This window comes from Pan troglodytes, chromosome 1, assembly GCF_028858775.2.
Source record: "Pan troglodytes isolate AG18354 chromosome 1, NHGRI_mPanTro3-v2.0_pri, whole genome shotgun sequence".
Taxonomy (NCBI): domain Eukaryota; kingdom Metazoa; phylum Chordata; class Mammalia; order Primates; family Hominidae; genus Pan; species Pan troglodytes.
Window position 1 is genome coordinate 186,710,449 of NC_072398.2, and position 13,094 is coordinate 186,723,542.

Here is a 13,094-nt window from a genome sequence, read left to right on the forward strand (position 1 = left end):
AACTCACAATGTAGCTCTCACCCTGGGCAGCTGGCTCAGACTGACCTGCTGCCTTAGACTCTGTGACAGTGCACGTGGAGCCCCAGACAGGCCACCCTCTTCTGCAGGGACTGAGGCAGCATGGCTCAGGAGCTACTTATCTTATTCTCAACCCAGAAACTTCACTGTCCCCAAGGCCCCTCTGACTCAGCGGTGAAGCCAAGAAATCTGGGAGCAAGAAAGAGAAAACTCCACCTGAAAATACTCGGGACCATAATACTTGGGATCAAACTGAGCTGGTAGCTGTCTTCCACTCCTGGGACCCCCAGTACCAAATGCTGTGGGACCTAGACCTGTGGCATAGCCCCTGCCTTTGCTGTAGTGGTGGCCCAGTGCACTACAGGCAGCCATCATGTTGGAGGCAGTGAGCAGTAAGGTTAAGTACACAGAGACGATAATTATCCCACTCAGGTTCCGTTGATGAAGAGAGGCAGCAGCAGCTCTGGGGCCCCTGAAGTATGTTGGTAGCCAGAGAACACTGTACACACAACAGAACTGCCATCTGGGGTTAGGGAGGATGGGCTTGTGTCACCTGATGCAAGTGTCCATCCCTTTGCTGCTTTAGCTGTGCGGGTCAAGCCTCTGCTGGACCCGAGGAATGGGTTGGGGGATATACACAGGCTGAGAGTACAGAAAAGGAGGAGACAGCAACAGTTCCCTCTTCCTTAAAACAGGCAACTGAGCCCCTAGTTCCAAGACTGGCTGTGGGGTGGGCTGTTGCTGTTCTGCTGGGCAAGAACAGCTATGGTTCCTGAAGGAGACTGGGTAGGATTGGCAGGAGTAGCAGCTCCGGAAACCAGGCCTCCAGGCTTGGTAGAATTATACCCAAAGAGATGTCTTTTCTTCCTCTCCCCTTCTCCTCTCGCTTCTCCTTTTCTCAGTGGAGACCACTCAGAGACAGCAAATACAACCCCCCAACCCCCTCAGGAACCTCTCAGCATAATGGGAGACAAAATCCATGTTACAGGTGCCATTCACAGTATGGGGGATTTAAAGGAGGGATGAGCCAGGAAAGACTATAAAGGAAGGTACTTTTTGAATTGAATGTTGAAAGAGGAGTGTGTGTTCAAATTAGGACAAAATGTGGGAGAAGGCAGAGGGCGTTCTAGGCAGGCTGAAGGAACTGCTTCATCAAAGGCTTGAAGGCATGAAACAGCAATCCCAGGACTTGGTGGGCAGTAAGGAAGAGGAAGGAATCAAGATTGACTCCCACATTTCTGGCCTGGTAGACCAGGTAGATGGTAATAGCTTTCACTGCAATTTGGGAGCCCAGGAGAAGAAGCAGTTTGAAGAGGAGATGTTGAAATGAGCTTTAAACATGTGGAGAATGAAGCGTCTGTGTGAAATCCAGGGGGTGATTCGAGGTAGGCAATAGAATATATATGTCTGACACTCAAGTAGGGGTAAGAAATACAGATTTGGAAATTAGAAAGGTTGAAGACAATGGACTTGAGGAAATCACCCAAGGAACCCAAGGAGAGTGGTAGCATGTAGAAAAAAATAGGAAGAGAGAGTGCAGAGTGGGTGAGTACACAGATACGATGACCAAATGCAGAGGAGACTATACAGGAGATTGTGGGGAAAATGACAGAGAGCTAGGAAAACTGAGTAGAGTGTCAAGAAGGGAGAAGGGTTTCAGAGATGGAGCAGGCTGCAAAATGGCGAAGGCAGGTAAGAATCTGAAACTGTCCACAGATGTGGGGCAGCATGGCGGCAGCTTGACCAGACTGCAGGGAGTGAAGGAGTGAAGGAGGAAGGGAGTGGAGGCAGTCTTGAGAAGTTGGTCGTTAACAGGAGAACAGCAGTAGCTGGATAGGATGTGAAATGCATATAGAACTTTAAAAATAATCTAAAACTTAACATAGGTTTCAGAGAGCCAGGCAGTGTTTTAAGCACTTTACAGACAGTAACTCATTTAATCCTCACATCAATTCTATGGGGTAGATACTATTATAACCCCCATTTTACAAAGAGGAAACCAAGACACAGAGAAGTTATGTGAAAGTGATAGAAATCTAAGCATATGCTTGAATGTTAATGAAGAAGCCAGCAGAGAAGAGGAGGTTAAGGATTTAGAAAGACAAGAGATACTAGATGGAGCAAGGGCCTGAGGAGGTGGGGAAAGGATGGCCTGTAAAGCACAAGTACGGGGTTGGCCTTAGACAAGAAGCGTAGTGTCTCCCCTGTTAGAACAGGGGAGGTGAAGGAGCAGGTGGGGAAGGATGCAGATGCATTTGTAGATAAGGGGCAAGAGCTCTGCCTAGTGGCTTTATTATCTTTGTGGAAGTAGGAAGGCAGTAGGGTTGGTGAGTACCATTGAGGGTTGCTAAGGCTGTGGTCTTGGATCTGTAGTAACCACTTTCTGTATATAAGAATGACTTTTTCTGGCATTGTTGAGCTCAAGAGCAAGTGTGGAGAAATGGAGTCATGGTTGGGGTTTTCCAGAAAAGGTGTGCTCTAGGACAAGTGGGCAGGGTGTTAAAAATTGGGGAATGGGTGGTTGAAGTGATAGATTCAAGGGTTGAGGCTTAGTAGAAAAGTACTGAAGCCCGAAAAGGGGATAGACAGACTAGGGGCAGGCGGGGGCTGGGAGGAAGCAAGAGCAGAGGGAGAAAGCAAACAAAAGCTAGAAGATTAGGAGGCTGGGGCCAGAGTGGAATTCGTCCTTGTGAGATTTCAGAGAGAGGGCAGTTCTGGGTGATAACAAGGCTCAGGGGGTGGCTCTGGGGAAAGATGACTGAAATAGGTAGAGGAGAAGCTCATTAGAGCACAGGGAGTCAAGAAATTGAGAGGCAACGTCCATGGCTGGGTTATCTTGTAGATACTGAAGTTACCCAGAGTGATGATGATTTGGAATGAAGTCCCAGAGGGAGAGGAAGAATAGTCTAGAAGCAGCAGGAAAGAATTTGAAGACATCTGCAGAGTATATCCAGGAGTGAGTTAGGTATTGGCTTGCCAGTTAGTGTTGCTGCGTAACTGATCACCCTGACACTTAGTGACTTAAAATAACAACAAATACTGTATTATCCCTCATGGTTTCTGTGACTGAGGAATTCAGGAGGGGATAGGTAATGTGGTTCTGGCTCAGGATCTCTTGTGTGGTTATATAGTCAGGCAGTGGCTGGAGCTGGCACAATGGTCAGAGCAGTTGCGGGCTGGCTGGGCCTCTCTCTTTCTTCACCGAGTCTCATGGCTTCTATCTGTGTTCTCTCTGCATGGGTTAGTTTGGGCTTCCTCATGGCATGGCTACCTTCAGGCAGTCTCACTACTTAACACAGCAGCCCCAGACTGCAGGGAAACTTTCCAGTGATTGAGGTGGAAGCTGCCTAAGCATTTTTGCAGTAGTGTTGAAGGGCAGGGATGGTGACAGAGACTTAGTCTTGATGGTAGGTATGTCAAAGTCACAGTGAAAGAAGAACATGTGAGATGGGAGATAGTGTTGCAACCCATCACAGGAAAATACACTCTGCCACAACTGGTATTAGGCTGAACCTGGAAAAGGGTTCCCTGGGAAAGGGAGAGGGAACTGTATTCTCAAAGGCAAGGTGCATTTTGAGCAATGGCACCAAGAATATCTGGAGGTAGCAGTGGGAGTGAGTAGTCCTGGGTGATCTCAGATATACCTGGAGGAAAGTACTGTCATCCCATCTCGCAGTACAAGAAACTGAGGCTCAGAGAGGTTTAATAACTCATCCAAAGTTATAGTGCTAATAGCTGGCAGAACTGAGCCTTTCTATGAGGCATGGGCTGCTGGGTGTGCCATAAGTATATGTGGCATACTCCAGCCTAGTGTTTACCTGTGGCCTTAGGTATTTGGCTCACCAGCTGTGGAAGTGTTGGTCAGGATAGAGAGTTAGGTAGTATTTGTGTCTGCCAGACTTTCTCTTCCCTATCCTCTGGAGTATCACCATCACAGCTTCATCTCTGTTGAGGGTTAGGGGAATGGCAGTTGGTTTGATTTGGCTCCTAGTCTTGAGCAATCACCTGCATGGTGACAAGTCATCCAGAGGTATGGTTAAAGGCCTGCTCCTCCTCACCTCTAGGTGGGATGGATAGGCTGAATGTGCTAGCACAGGCTTCAAAACTCTGGGTTTTCTGAAAGTTGCAGAGCAGCCTATTCTGTCTGCAGCCTGAGCTGGGTTCTAGCCATTTAGCCCAACCACAGCCCTTCCCACTGTGTGTCCACTCCACTCTGAGGGTCCTGGTAGGTAGTATATGGGTGGGCAGAGACACCATAGCAGCTGCTGAGGCCTCTTTCCTCTTTGAAGGATCTGATGCTGCAGCCGATGAGGGCTACTTCATCTATTAAACCCAATACACTTGTCGCAGCTGCTAAGCCCCCATAAGCCGCCGGGCGCCGTGTTTGTGATGGGACTGACAGTGCATGGAGGAGGCTGATTATACACGATTCCATTTCGCGGGCCCAGCAATGTAATTTCACAGGGCGATCAGCGTTTGCATGTAATAGCAGGCTGTGCTGAGGTGTCAGAATATTAAAGGCGCTAATGGCAAAGCTCCCTGTTACACAGGGGGCCACCCGCCGCGCCTACAGCAGGGCTATGCGGCAGGCCCGTCGCAGATGGCTGGCCACTAAGCTAATGGGGCAGCAGCCAAGGCGGGCAGAGCCACGAGAGGGGAGAGCCAGCCGGGAGCAGCTCGGCACCTGCTTCCCTGTGCATGGAAATTGCAGCAGCCCAGGGGAAGGGAAGAGTGTGTGCGTGCCTGCCTGGCACAGGGCTGAGGTGGTTTGGCTTGGTAGGCCCAGCATCTTTCACCTCAGCCAGCTCCACCTGTCCCTGTGGCTCGCATCAGTACCTGCCCTGGACAGGACTCAGGAGCACCTCAGTCATCTTCCTACCTGCCCCACCCTCTGTCTGGGAACCCCAGGGGCTAGGTGCTGACTGTGCATAGCTGGGCAGGTGGACCCTGATGGCTGAGAGAGATGCAGCCAAAGAAGTGGCACCCAGAGGATTTGGAAGCAGCTTTGGGAAACAGGCTTGGGCACAAGCTCTTGGAGAGAGCTCTTAAAGCAGATTCCTGCCCCCACACTGATCAAGATCAGAAAGCTTCTGGGCCCCATACCCCCATTCCCCCAAGCTGGCAGGAGAGGGAAGGGAGCAGTGAGAGGGAGCAGGCAGGAGTAAAGAGATAGACACAAGGCCCCTTGATGCCATGTTGCTGCCAGGTACGCAGAGTTGAGACGCAGTGCCTTCAGATGTGGCTCCCCTCTCTAATTTGGCTGTCCCAGCCACACCCAAGCCTTTATTGTGCTTGCTCATGCCACTTTCCTTTGTCTTTGCTGTGCCTTCTGTCTGGAATGTTGTACTCCCCTGCCACCTGTCAAACCGTCCCAGCCTGCCAGTACCACTCCCTCCAGGAAGCTTTCCTAGCCTCCTCCAATCTCACCAGGGTCTGCTTGTCTTCATTGTCCCCCGTAGGCAATCCAAAGGGCTCAGCCTTGCTGATCCTCCTGCTCTGATGGGTCTCTGAGTGCCAGCCGTGGCTCCTCAGCCGGAATCTCTGAGACATAGCCCATGACACCTCACCCTGATCAGGACTCCCAGGAAGGTCTCTGCTGAGATTTGTAGACAGATCCAATCTCTTAAGGAGGGCGAATGGAGGGAGCAAGTAATGGAAGTGTGGCAGTCGCCTGAGGGCAAGTCCAATGCATTTGTGGCATGCCAGCATATATGCGCTTGGGCCACTCCATGGCCTGCATATCTTGTGGGGAGAGGCATGGGCTTTAAAAGTGAGTGGTGGGCACAGATGACTACAGGTGCAGCGGGGTAGCAGGTGTGAGGATCCAGACCATATGTTGGCAGACCATATGTTGGCAGGAGCACAGGTTGCTGTGGGACCACCTGTGTTTTGTGGGCAGCTATCTGCGTCTGTTGGCTGTGCCTAAGCAGTACCCAAGATGGCAGGAGCTGGGGGGAGCATGAGGTGCTGGGCCCTGGTACTATGCTTAGGGTGGCCCCGTGAGGCTGGTGGTCACATCTGAAGGTTAGGCTCTGCAGGTGCATGTGTCAGTACCTGGGGAAGACGTGCCAGGGCTCTCAGCAGGGCCAACAGCGGGAGAGCCCAGGCTGAGGGAGAGCAGTTTTAATTAACCGTTTTTAATATCATTTTGGACTTTGGCTGGTATGTGAAGGTCCCGCTGGAAGCAGCATTTGTAAAAATTAAATCCCTCTTATTAGGAGCTTGGCAGACCCATGTGCATGCGCCACCCCCTCTCCTGCCCCATGCCCCCCCTGAGGAAGTGCTGGATGAGGCCATGTCACAGCAGCAATTGGTTATCACGCCTTATCTGGGAATATGAAACTGTGCGGCATGACACCCGTGGCCGCAGTGGAGACGCCAATTCATCTCGCCCTCGCTCTGACAAGCCAGACTGCCCTTCCTGAAAGGCATCTGTCAGGCGGGACCGGGTTGCCTCCTCTCCTGGCACCTTCGCTTTCCTGCCAGGGGCCCAGCTTTCCCTGGTCCAGCCTGGCCCTCCTGGGCTCTGCTGTCCTCCGTCCCCCTTTCACACGTCCCAGTCTGTGGAAGATCTTGGGGAGTCATAATTACAATAATAATCTAATCACGGTGACACGGTGGGGCAAGCATCTAATGTTATCTGAAGTGGTCTTCCCGCTTAGCTGCGATAAGACTCAGGATGACGTGCAGATAACGTTGAGCTGCCCTGTCCCCGAGCCATAAGCAGAGCAGAGGGGCCTCGGCAGCCCTGCCGCCCGCCCGTCGCTTTAAGCCGGGAAGCGGCAGCACCTGCTAATGCAAGTGTTTAATATTTGATGGGCTGGGATAAAGCAGGATCACCTTCGAATTGAATTGAGTGTCAGCCGAGAATCTATTACTGAAATTCGGGTGTGATTTGACAGCAAAGTAGACGATGTTATTCTTCACTAGTTACTGCAATCTTCTCCCCGACATCACTTAAATATTTTTTTCTTTGCTTGAGTAAACACACATTATCCTTCTTTTTTCCCCCTTCCTTCCCTTTTTCCTTTTTAGAGGGGAAAAAAACCCATCCAGCTCGTCTTCTCCAGGCTGATAGAGTAGATTGTTATTTCTTTATTTGTCCTATTAAATGGAATTTCTGATCGTTTAATCCGGCCTTTGTAAGTGATTTTAAAGTACTTGAAAGGCGGCCACCACTGCTCTCTGGCCCACTGCGCTCCAGCCTCAGCCCTGACCAGGCTCAGCGGCTCCTCTGGCTATGCACCACCCACTGGCTGCTTCCCTCACTGCCTCCATCCCAGCTCTGCCTTGGCTCTGGGCCAGCATCTTCTCCCCTGTCCTTGAGCCTCACACTCAGCCCCTGATTTGTGGGTTCAGCTGTGGCCTGGGAAAGGGTGGGGGAAGGCTGGCTGGGAAGTTGGGCTGTGGCTGGTACCTCTGCGGTCAAGGAGAATGGCTTTAGAGGGTGCTAAGGTTTAAGTACACTCTCTCCTAGCCTCCTAGTACCCATGGGGCTGGAGTGTTGGTTCCTGCAGCTGGAAAGGAAGGGTGCACACAGAATCTGGGCCCTGGGCCCTGGCACAGACACTGTGTGCAGCCTCCCATTTTGTGTTTCTGACCCTGTGCTGGGCCCTCTCCCCCGTGTGTTAGTGGGATGGAGACCTCCTGGGACTAGCAAAGGGCTGGACCACTGCGGTGCTCATCTACTCACAGCTGGCAGTCACTTTGGTTCCATCACTGGACCCCCTATCCAACTTCTGGAAACTCACCCAAGCTTCATTCTGACCACTGCCCTGTACGCTGTCCTGCCACTGGTAGAAGGGCAGCCTGGTGTTTGGGGACTTCTAAAGTGAGGGGATGGGTAATGTTTGAAGGCCCGACTAGCTACCAGGCCTACCCGGAGAAGCCCAGGATTTGGTTAACAGGCTGAGCAGGAATTAAATCCTATTTGGCTACTTCATAGTGATCTAACCTATGTTAAGTCTCTTCTTTCTGGGCCTCAGTTTCCTCATCTGTGGCATCAGGTCAGTCATGGCTAAAAGGGACTGTAAGGGAAGGCGCTGCCCCTGAGCTGCCATGTGTCCCCCCCCAGGTGGAGGTTGCTGGCAGCCAGGTGGTGAGGGAAGGGGATGGAGGGGGGGCAATGGAGTGCTGGGGCCTGAGCAGATCGATGCCCCCAGCACTTCCTTCCCCAACCCCAGGAAAACAATTAAGTACAGATCGATGGGTGGCCGCTTTGAATATGCATAAGTGAGCACTTGACCTTCAGCAGAGCATCTGCTCCCCCTACCACACACACACACACACATACACACTCTCTCTCACACACATACATACACACACACGACCCATGTACACCCCTCCCAGCTGCTTGAGTTGACCAAGTGACCTTACTCCTCTCCTCAGTTGAGCCACCACAAAGCTCCCAGATCCTTCCATAGCCTGGCCTGCTTGTGGTCAAAAGCACCTTGACCATGGCACCTTGCTGGCCAGCTCTCACTTCAACATTTCTGTCTGTGGAGTGCAGTTTGGATGCACTGGTTTCCAAGGTCCTGCCTGAAGCTAGTCTTTGTGAACAGTAATACTGTGAGGAGGAGGCCCAGCAAAGTGCTGGGGGCTCCGGAAAGGGGAGATCCTAAGGAGGGGTGCAAGGTGCAGGTATGCCCTTGTGAGAGGAGGGCTCCTGAGAAGGAGGAGCCTAGTGAACGGGAACTCCTTAGAGAGGAGTCCTGGTGAGGGGCACCCGTTGAGGGCCAGGGACTCAGATGGGGAGAAGCCCAGGAGAAAAGGCACTCTGGAGAAGGAAGGGAGTTTCTGCTGGGTTGGGGGAGGACCTGGGTGGAGAAGGGACTCTCACGAGATGGCATTATGAGAGGGATTCCTTGTTGGAAAGATTTGGGGGGTGGGGGGAAGACCTTGTGAGTGGGGTTGGTTCAGAGGGTCAGGGCCTCCGTTAACCACTTGCCTCCTGTCTTCCAGGCTTACAGCTTCGCCATGGGCTGCTGGCCCAAGAATGGACTTCTAGACATGAACAAGGGCCTCAGCCTGCAACACATAGGCCGGCCCCACAGCGGCATTGGTCAGTCCCTTCGCATATTCCCCCGGCAGCTCCATCCATCGTCCCTTGCCCGCGTGCCCCAGTCCCCAGGCACATAGAGAGTTTCCATGGCTCATTCAGTGCCCCAACAGGGCTCTCTACATAGGTGGGGGGATGGCGGAAGGGGGGTGGCATGAGAAAATTACTGAATGGGACCACTGGAAGGCACCACTCACCACTCAAAGTGGTATTTTGGAGGAGGCTGGGGTCTGGGCTTTCGGTGAGTCACAGGTGGCCTTGGACTCAGGCCAAGGTCCCCCTTCACTGGCTGCATCTCTAGTGGGCAATGTCCTCAGCGGGTGGGGACATGTCAGCTTACCCACCCCCCATGGAGCTGGAGGAGGCTGTTTAATATTGTTTCAAGTCTGTGGCCACTAAACTGGACGATCAATGGGAGTTAAGGAGATGAATTATTTAAACCTCACCAGCTTTTAATTAGTCGGGGTCCTTCTGACCGATGACTCCGTCCACAGGGTATTGACTCCCCCGCAGGAGCAGCAGCCTCCATTGAGCGGTGCCTGGGTTGAGGGGGTCCACTTGGGGTACCAAATGGGGGTATACCCTCAAGGGGATTCTTGTTTGGAAGGAAACTGGAGTGGCTATGATTCCAGGCAGTTGGAGGTTTTGTTAGTTTCTGATCTATCAGTATGAATATGTTATCTGTCTGTATCTGTGTGTCTGCATATGTGTGACACCTTTAGCTGTATGTCTCTGTGTCAGACTCAGAGTATAATGTGTCCATGATTATACATGTCTGTTGGGGAGCGTGTAACAGTATATCTGTATTTTTCTGAGGGCATGAGTCTGTGTGGAAGCAGCTACCAGTCTGTGTGTGTATCTGTCAGGTGTGTCTGTTCAGTTCTGTATATCTTATTTTGTTTGCATATGCACATGTGTGCATGCAGATGCTCTCAGGTGGGGCACCTGACCAAGCATAGGCCTTGTTCCAAGTGGGGAGGAGCCAGAGTATCTCTGGGCAGTGTGCTGACATTACCACAACCTGTGAGCCTTTGGGGTCGCATCATTGTGGGGGGTGACTGGAGAGAGAATACCAGGACCAAAGGACCCAGTCACCTCCTTCAGAGTAGATCCTTTATCCATTCCAGACATTCACTGGTACCTTGTGGATGCTGGGCATGCTAAGTAGAAGTTTCTATTCTCAGTGAGCTCACATCCTGGGAAGAGACAGGGACTGAAATAGGTGCTTGCCACCCAGGGTACTAAGGGCTGTGACAGAAAACACCTGGGTTGCCCCAAAGGTGGTTTTCCCTCTCCTCAGTTGCCAAGTAGCTTCTACTTTTTCAGTTACCTCTCACTAAGAGGTAGTGATATGGGGGCATCTCACCCCAGGAGGGATGCCCCCATATTCTTGTTGGGACATCTCAAGGGTTTCCCAGGGCACAGGCTAAGAGGAAGTGACCAACAGGCCTGGGGAAGTGGGGGTGCTCCACCATAACTGCTGTTCCCTCGCATAGATGTTTCACAGATGTTTTCCAAACAATCTAGAGAAGACGCCAAACCCAGCAGTGTAATATGCCTGGGAGTTCAGCAGGAAGTTTCCTAGAGAAGAGGACACTTGAATTGGGATCTTTGAAAGATGAATAGGAGTTTGCTGGGCAGAAAAATGGGGGAAGGGTATTTTAGATAGGAGGACTCAGTAGAAAGGCCTGTGGGCATGAGAAACCCAGTGTGTTGAGGACAAGTTCAGACACCTACAAGAAGCTTCCCATGACTAGAGTGGCAAATTTGGGTTAGGAAGCAGCTAGAAAATAAACAGAGATATAAGCAGGCCTTGAATGCCTGGTTAAAGGGTGTGGACTTTTCCTGCAGTTTTGAGGAGACATAGGAGGTTTGTGAGTGAGAGAATGACGTGATCAAAGCCCTGATTCAGAAGCAATGAGGCAGTTTGTGTTGCACAAAACTAGTTCTTAGTAGGTGCTCAATAAATGCATATGGGTGGTTGAATGAATGAGTAGGTGAGTAAATGAATCAATGAAAGAGTGATGGGAAAGGGAGGAACCAAAGAGGACCAGTGAGAAGACTTGCATTGGTCCAGGGAAGGAAGAACTGGCTGGGGGCTAGGGACAGCCTGGGTTAATGCACCCCACATATACTTTATCTGGGTGCCCCTTCTATCATCTATCCCAGGGTGTGTGTGTGAGAAGGGGTTCCTCGTTCCCACTCTTTGTGCTTCTTGAGACTCAGCAATGCCCCTGTTGTCTGTTCACCTGTTGACCCTAGGTTAGGACCTGTGAGGTGTCCCTTCCTTTTTCAGAGAAGGTTTCTTCATCTGGCTGGGCCCTATGGGGCAGCCCAAGGCTCTGAGTGACAATGGAGTAAGGGCTTTGGAGCCAGAAGTAGTTCTGGTTCTTCCACCCAGAACCCTGTGACCTTAGATGAAGGACAATGCCACCTGCTTCTCTGGGTTGTTGGGAAGGCTCAGTGAGTCCCCTGGGGAAAGTGTTCATGCAGTGCTGGGCACACCATGGGGCTGAAGGGGCTCCCTACTCTGTTGCCAGCACCAGCGGCTCCCCAGGACACTGGGCTTCTTGACACTTGGTCTTTGTAGTCTTTGAATGAAGAGGGCTGCCCTGCCACCTCCAGGCTGGCTCTGAGGTGTGGGTGAGGGTGCTTGGAAGGGAGGGAGGATGCAGGGCATTAATTGGGCTGGGAGAGGCGGGGAAGGGGAGGCGTGGGTTTTGAGCAGTGAGGTTAATGGCCCTCGCACCAAAGAGACAGCTTTAATGAGCTTCAGCTGGCGATGCCCCGAGTTACTGTGCGTGCTAAAAGGGTCGCGCTGTAAGAGTTTGATGTGGACTGCTTCCCAGCCCTGGGGGTCAGAGGTCAGCTCCTGTCACTGGCCACTCAGGCTGGTCCTTAGTGACATGGTGCTAATTAACTGTGTGAGGAGCTGCCAGCCTGGAGTGGGGAGTGGTATGTGTATTGGCTGGGGGGGGTAAGGCAGCACTGGGTGGCTTCCAGGCAAGGGTGCTGCAGATCCCACAGCTGAGCCATGTCCAGGGTCTGCTCAGTCCTCCTGCAGTGCCACAGGGGTGTGGCATGGGTGGTGTGGAGGTGCTGAGAGAACACGGAGGCAGACTTGGGGTGACGGGTGTGGGGAAGGGGCTCAGGCTGTAGGGGAGGGGGCTACTAGGATGGTTGTGCGTGGGAAAGCTGTAGGAGTGTTTTGGGCAGGGGAGTTACATGGTCAGTGTTGGCTTCAGTCAGAGGATGCTCATAGTTTGTAGGGGAAGGACTAGTGAGGAGAGACTGCAGACAAGGAGGCTGAAGGGGAGGGGCAGCAAGGTAAGCAAGAGTGCATCGGCCCTGGAAATAGAGGTGGGACACCAGGTAAAACTTTCTTTCATTCAGTACACACTACCTTGGACCTACCATATATCAGGAACCATGGTAGGTGCTAGAAATGTATTGGTAACAATGGCAGACACAGTGCTCTGCCACCACAGAGCTCACAAATGGAGTCGTGGGCTTGGCCCTGGGGACTGAGGGTGAAGTCAGGTTTAGGGATGGCCAAGGAGGGTCCGGAGGTGATGCAGCACTGGACAGAAAGGCTGCTGGAGGCTTGTCAGCGTGACATCATAGTCAGGGGAGGGCACTTCCTCCTGGGGTAGCGGATTTGGCCTTGGGAGACTGGTGAACAGCATGGTGCCAGAGCAGGTTGTGGTGAGTAGGGCCTGCATGCATCTAGAACTGCTGACTCCAGGGCTGCCGATGGTCTCTGTCAGCATCCTTAGTTTGGACCACAGGCTCTGAGGGAGAGCAGCCTCCACAGGGGACTGCTGAGTGGTTCTTCATTCATTTCAGCAAAGGGGCAGTAAGCACTCATATTATTTGGAAGCACTTTATGTTAACTAATTTAGTTTTCACAACAGTCTTATGAAGGCAGGCATCATCATTCCCATTTTATAGATGAAGAAACTGAGTCTCAGTGAAGTGAACTGCCTAAGGTCACACAGCCAGTTGGTTGAGGAGCCAG

The 13,094-nt window shown here is 52.0% G+C and overlaps 1 protein-coding gene across 21 annotated transcripts in view; it reads left to right on the top strand.

Annotated features, from left to right (window-relative positions):
- Nucleotides 1-13,094, top strand: part of ERI3 (ERI1 exoribonuclease family member 3) — a 134,323-nt gene that overhangs the window by 98,398 nt on the left and 22,831 nt on the right. For 19 of the 21 annotated variants that reach the window (XM_016961252.3, XM_024345226.2, XM_016961236.4 and 16 more), the window contains one exon: nt 8,980-9,079. The exons of the other annotated variants lie outside the window; for them this stretch is intronic. In XM_016961252.3, coding sequence (XP_016816741.1) covers nt 8,980-9,079 — 100 coding nt within the window. The remainder of the gene's footprint in view (nt 1-8,979; nt 9,080-13,094) is intronic. 21 annotated transcript variants of the gene reach the window in all.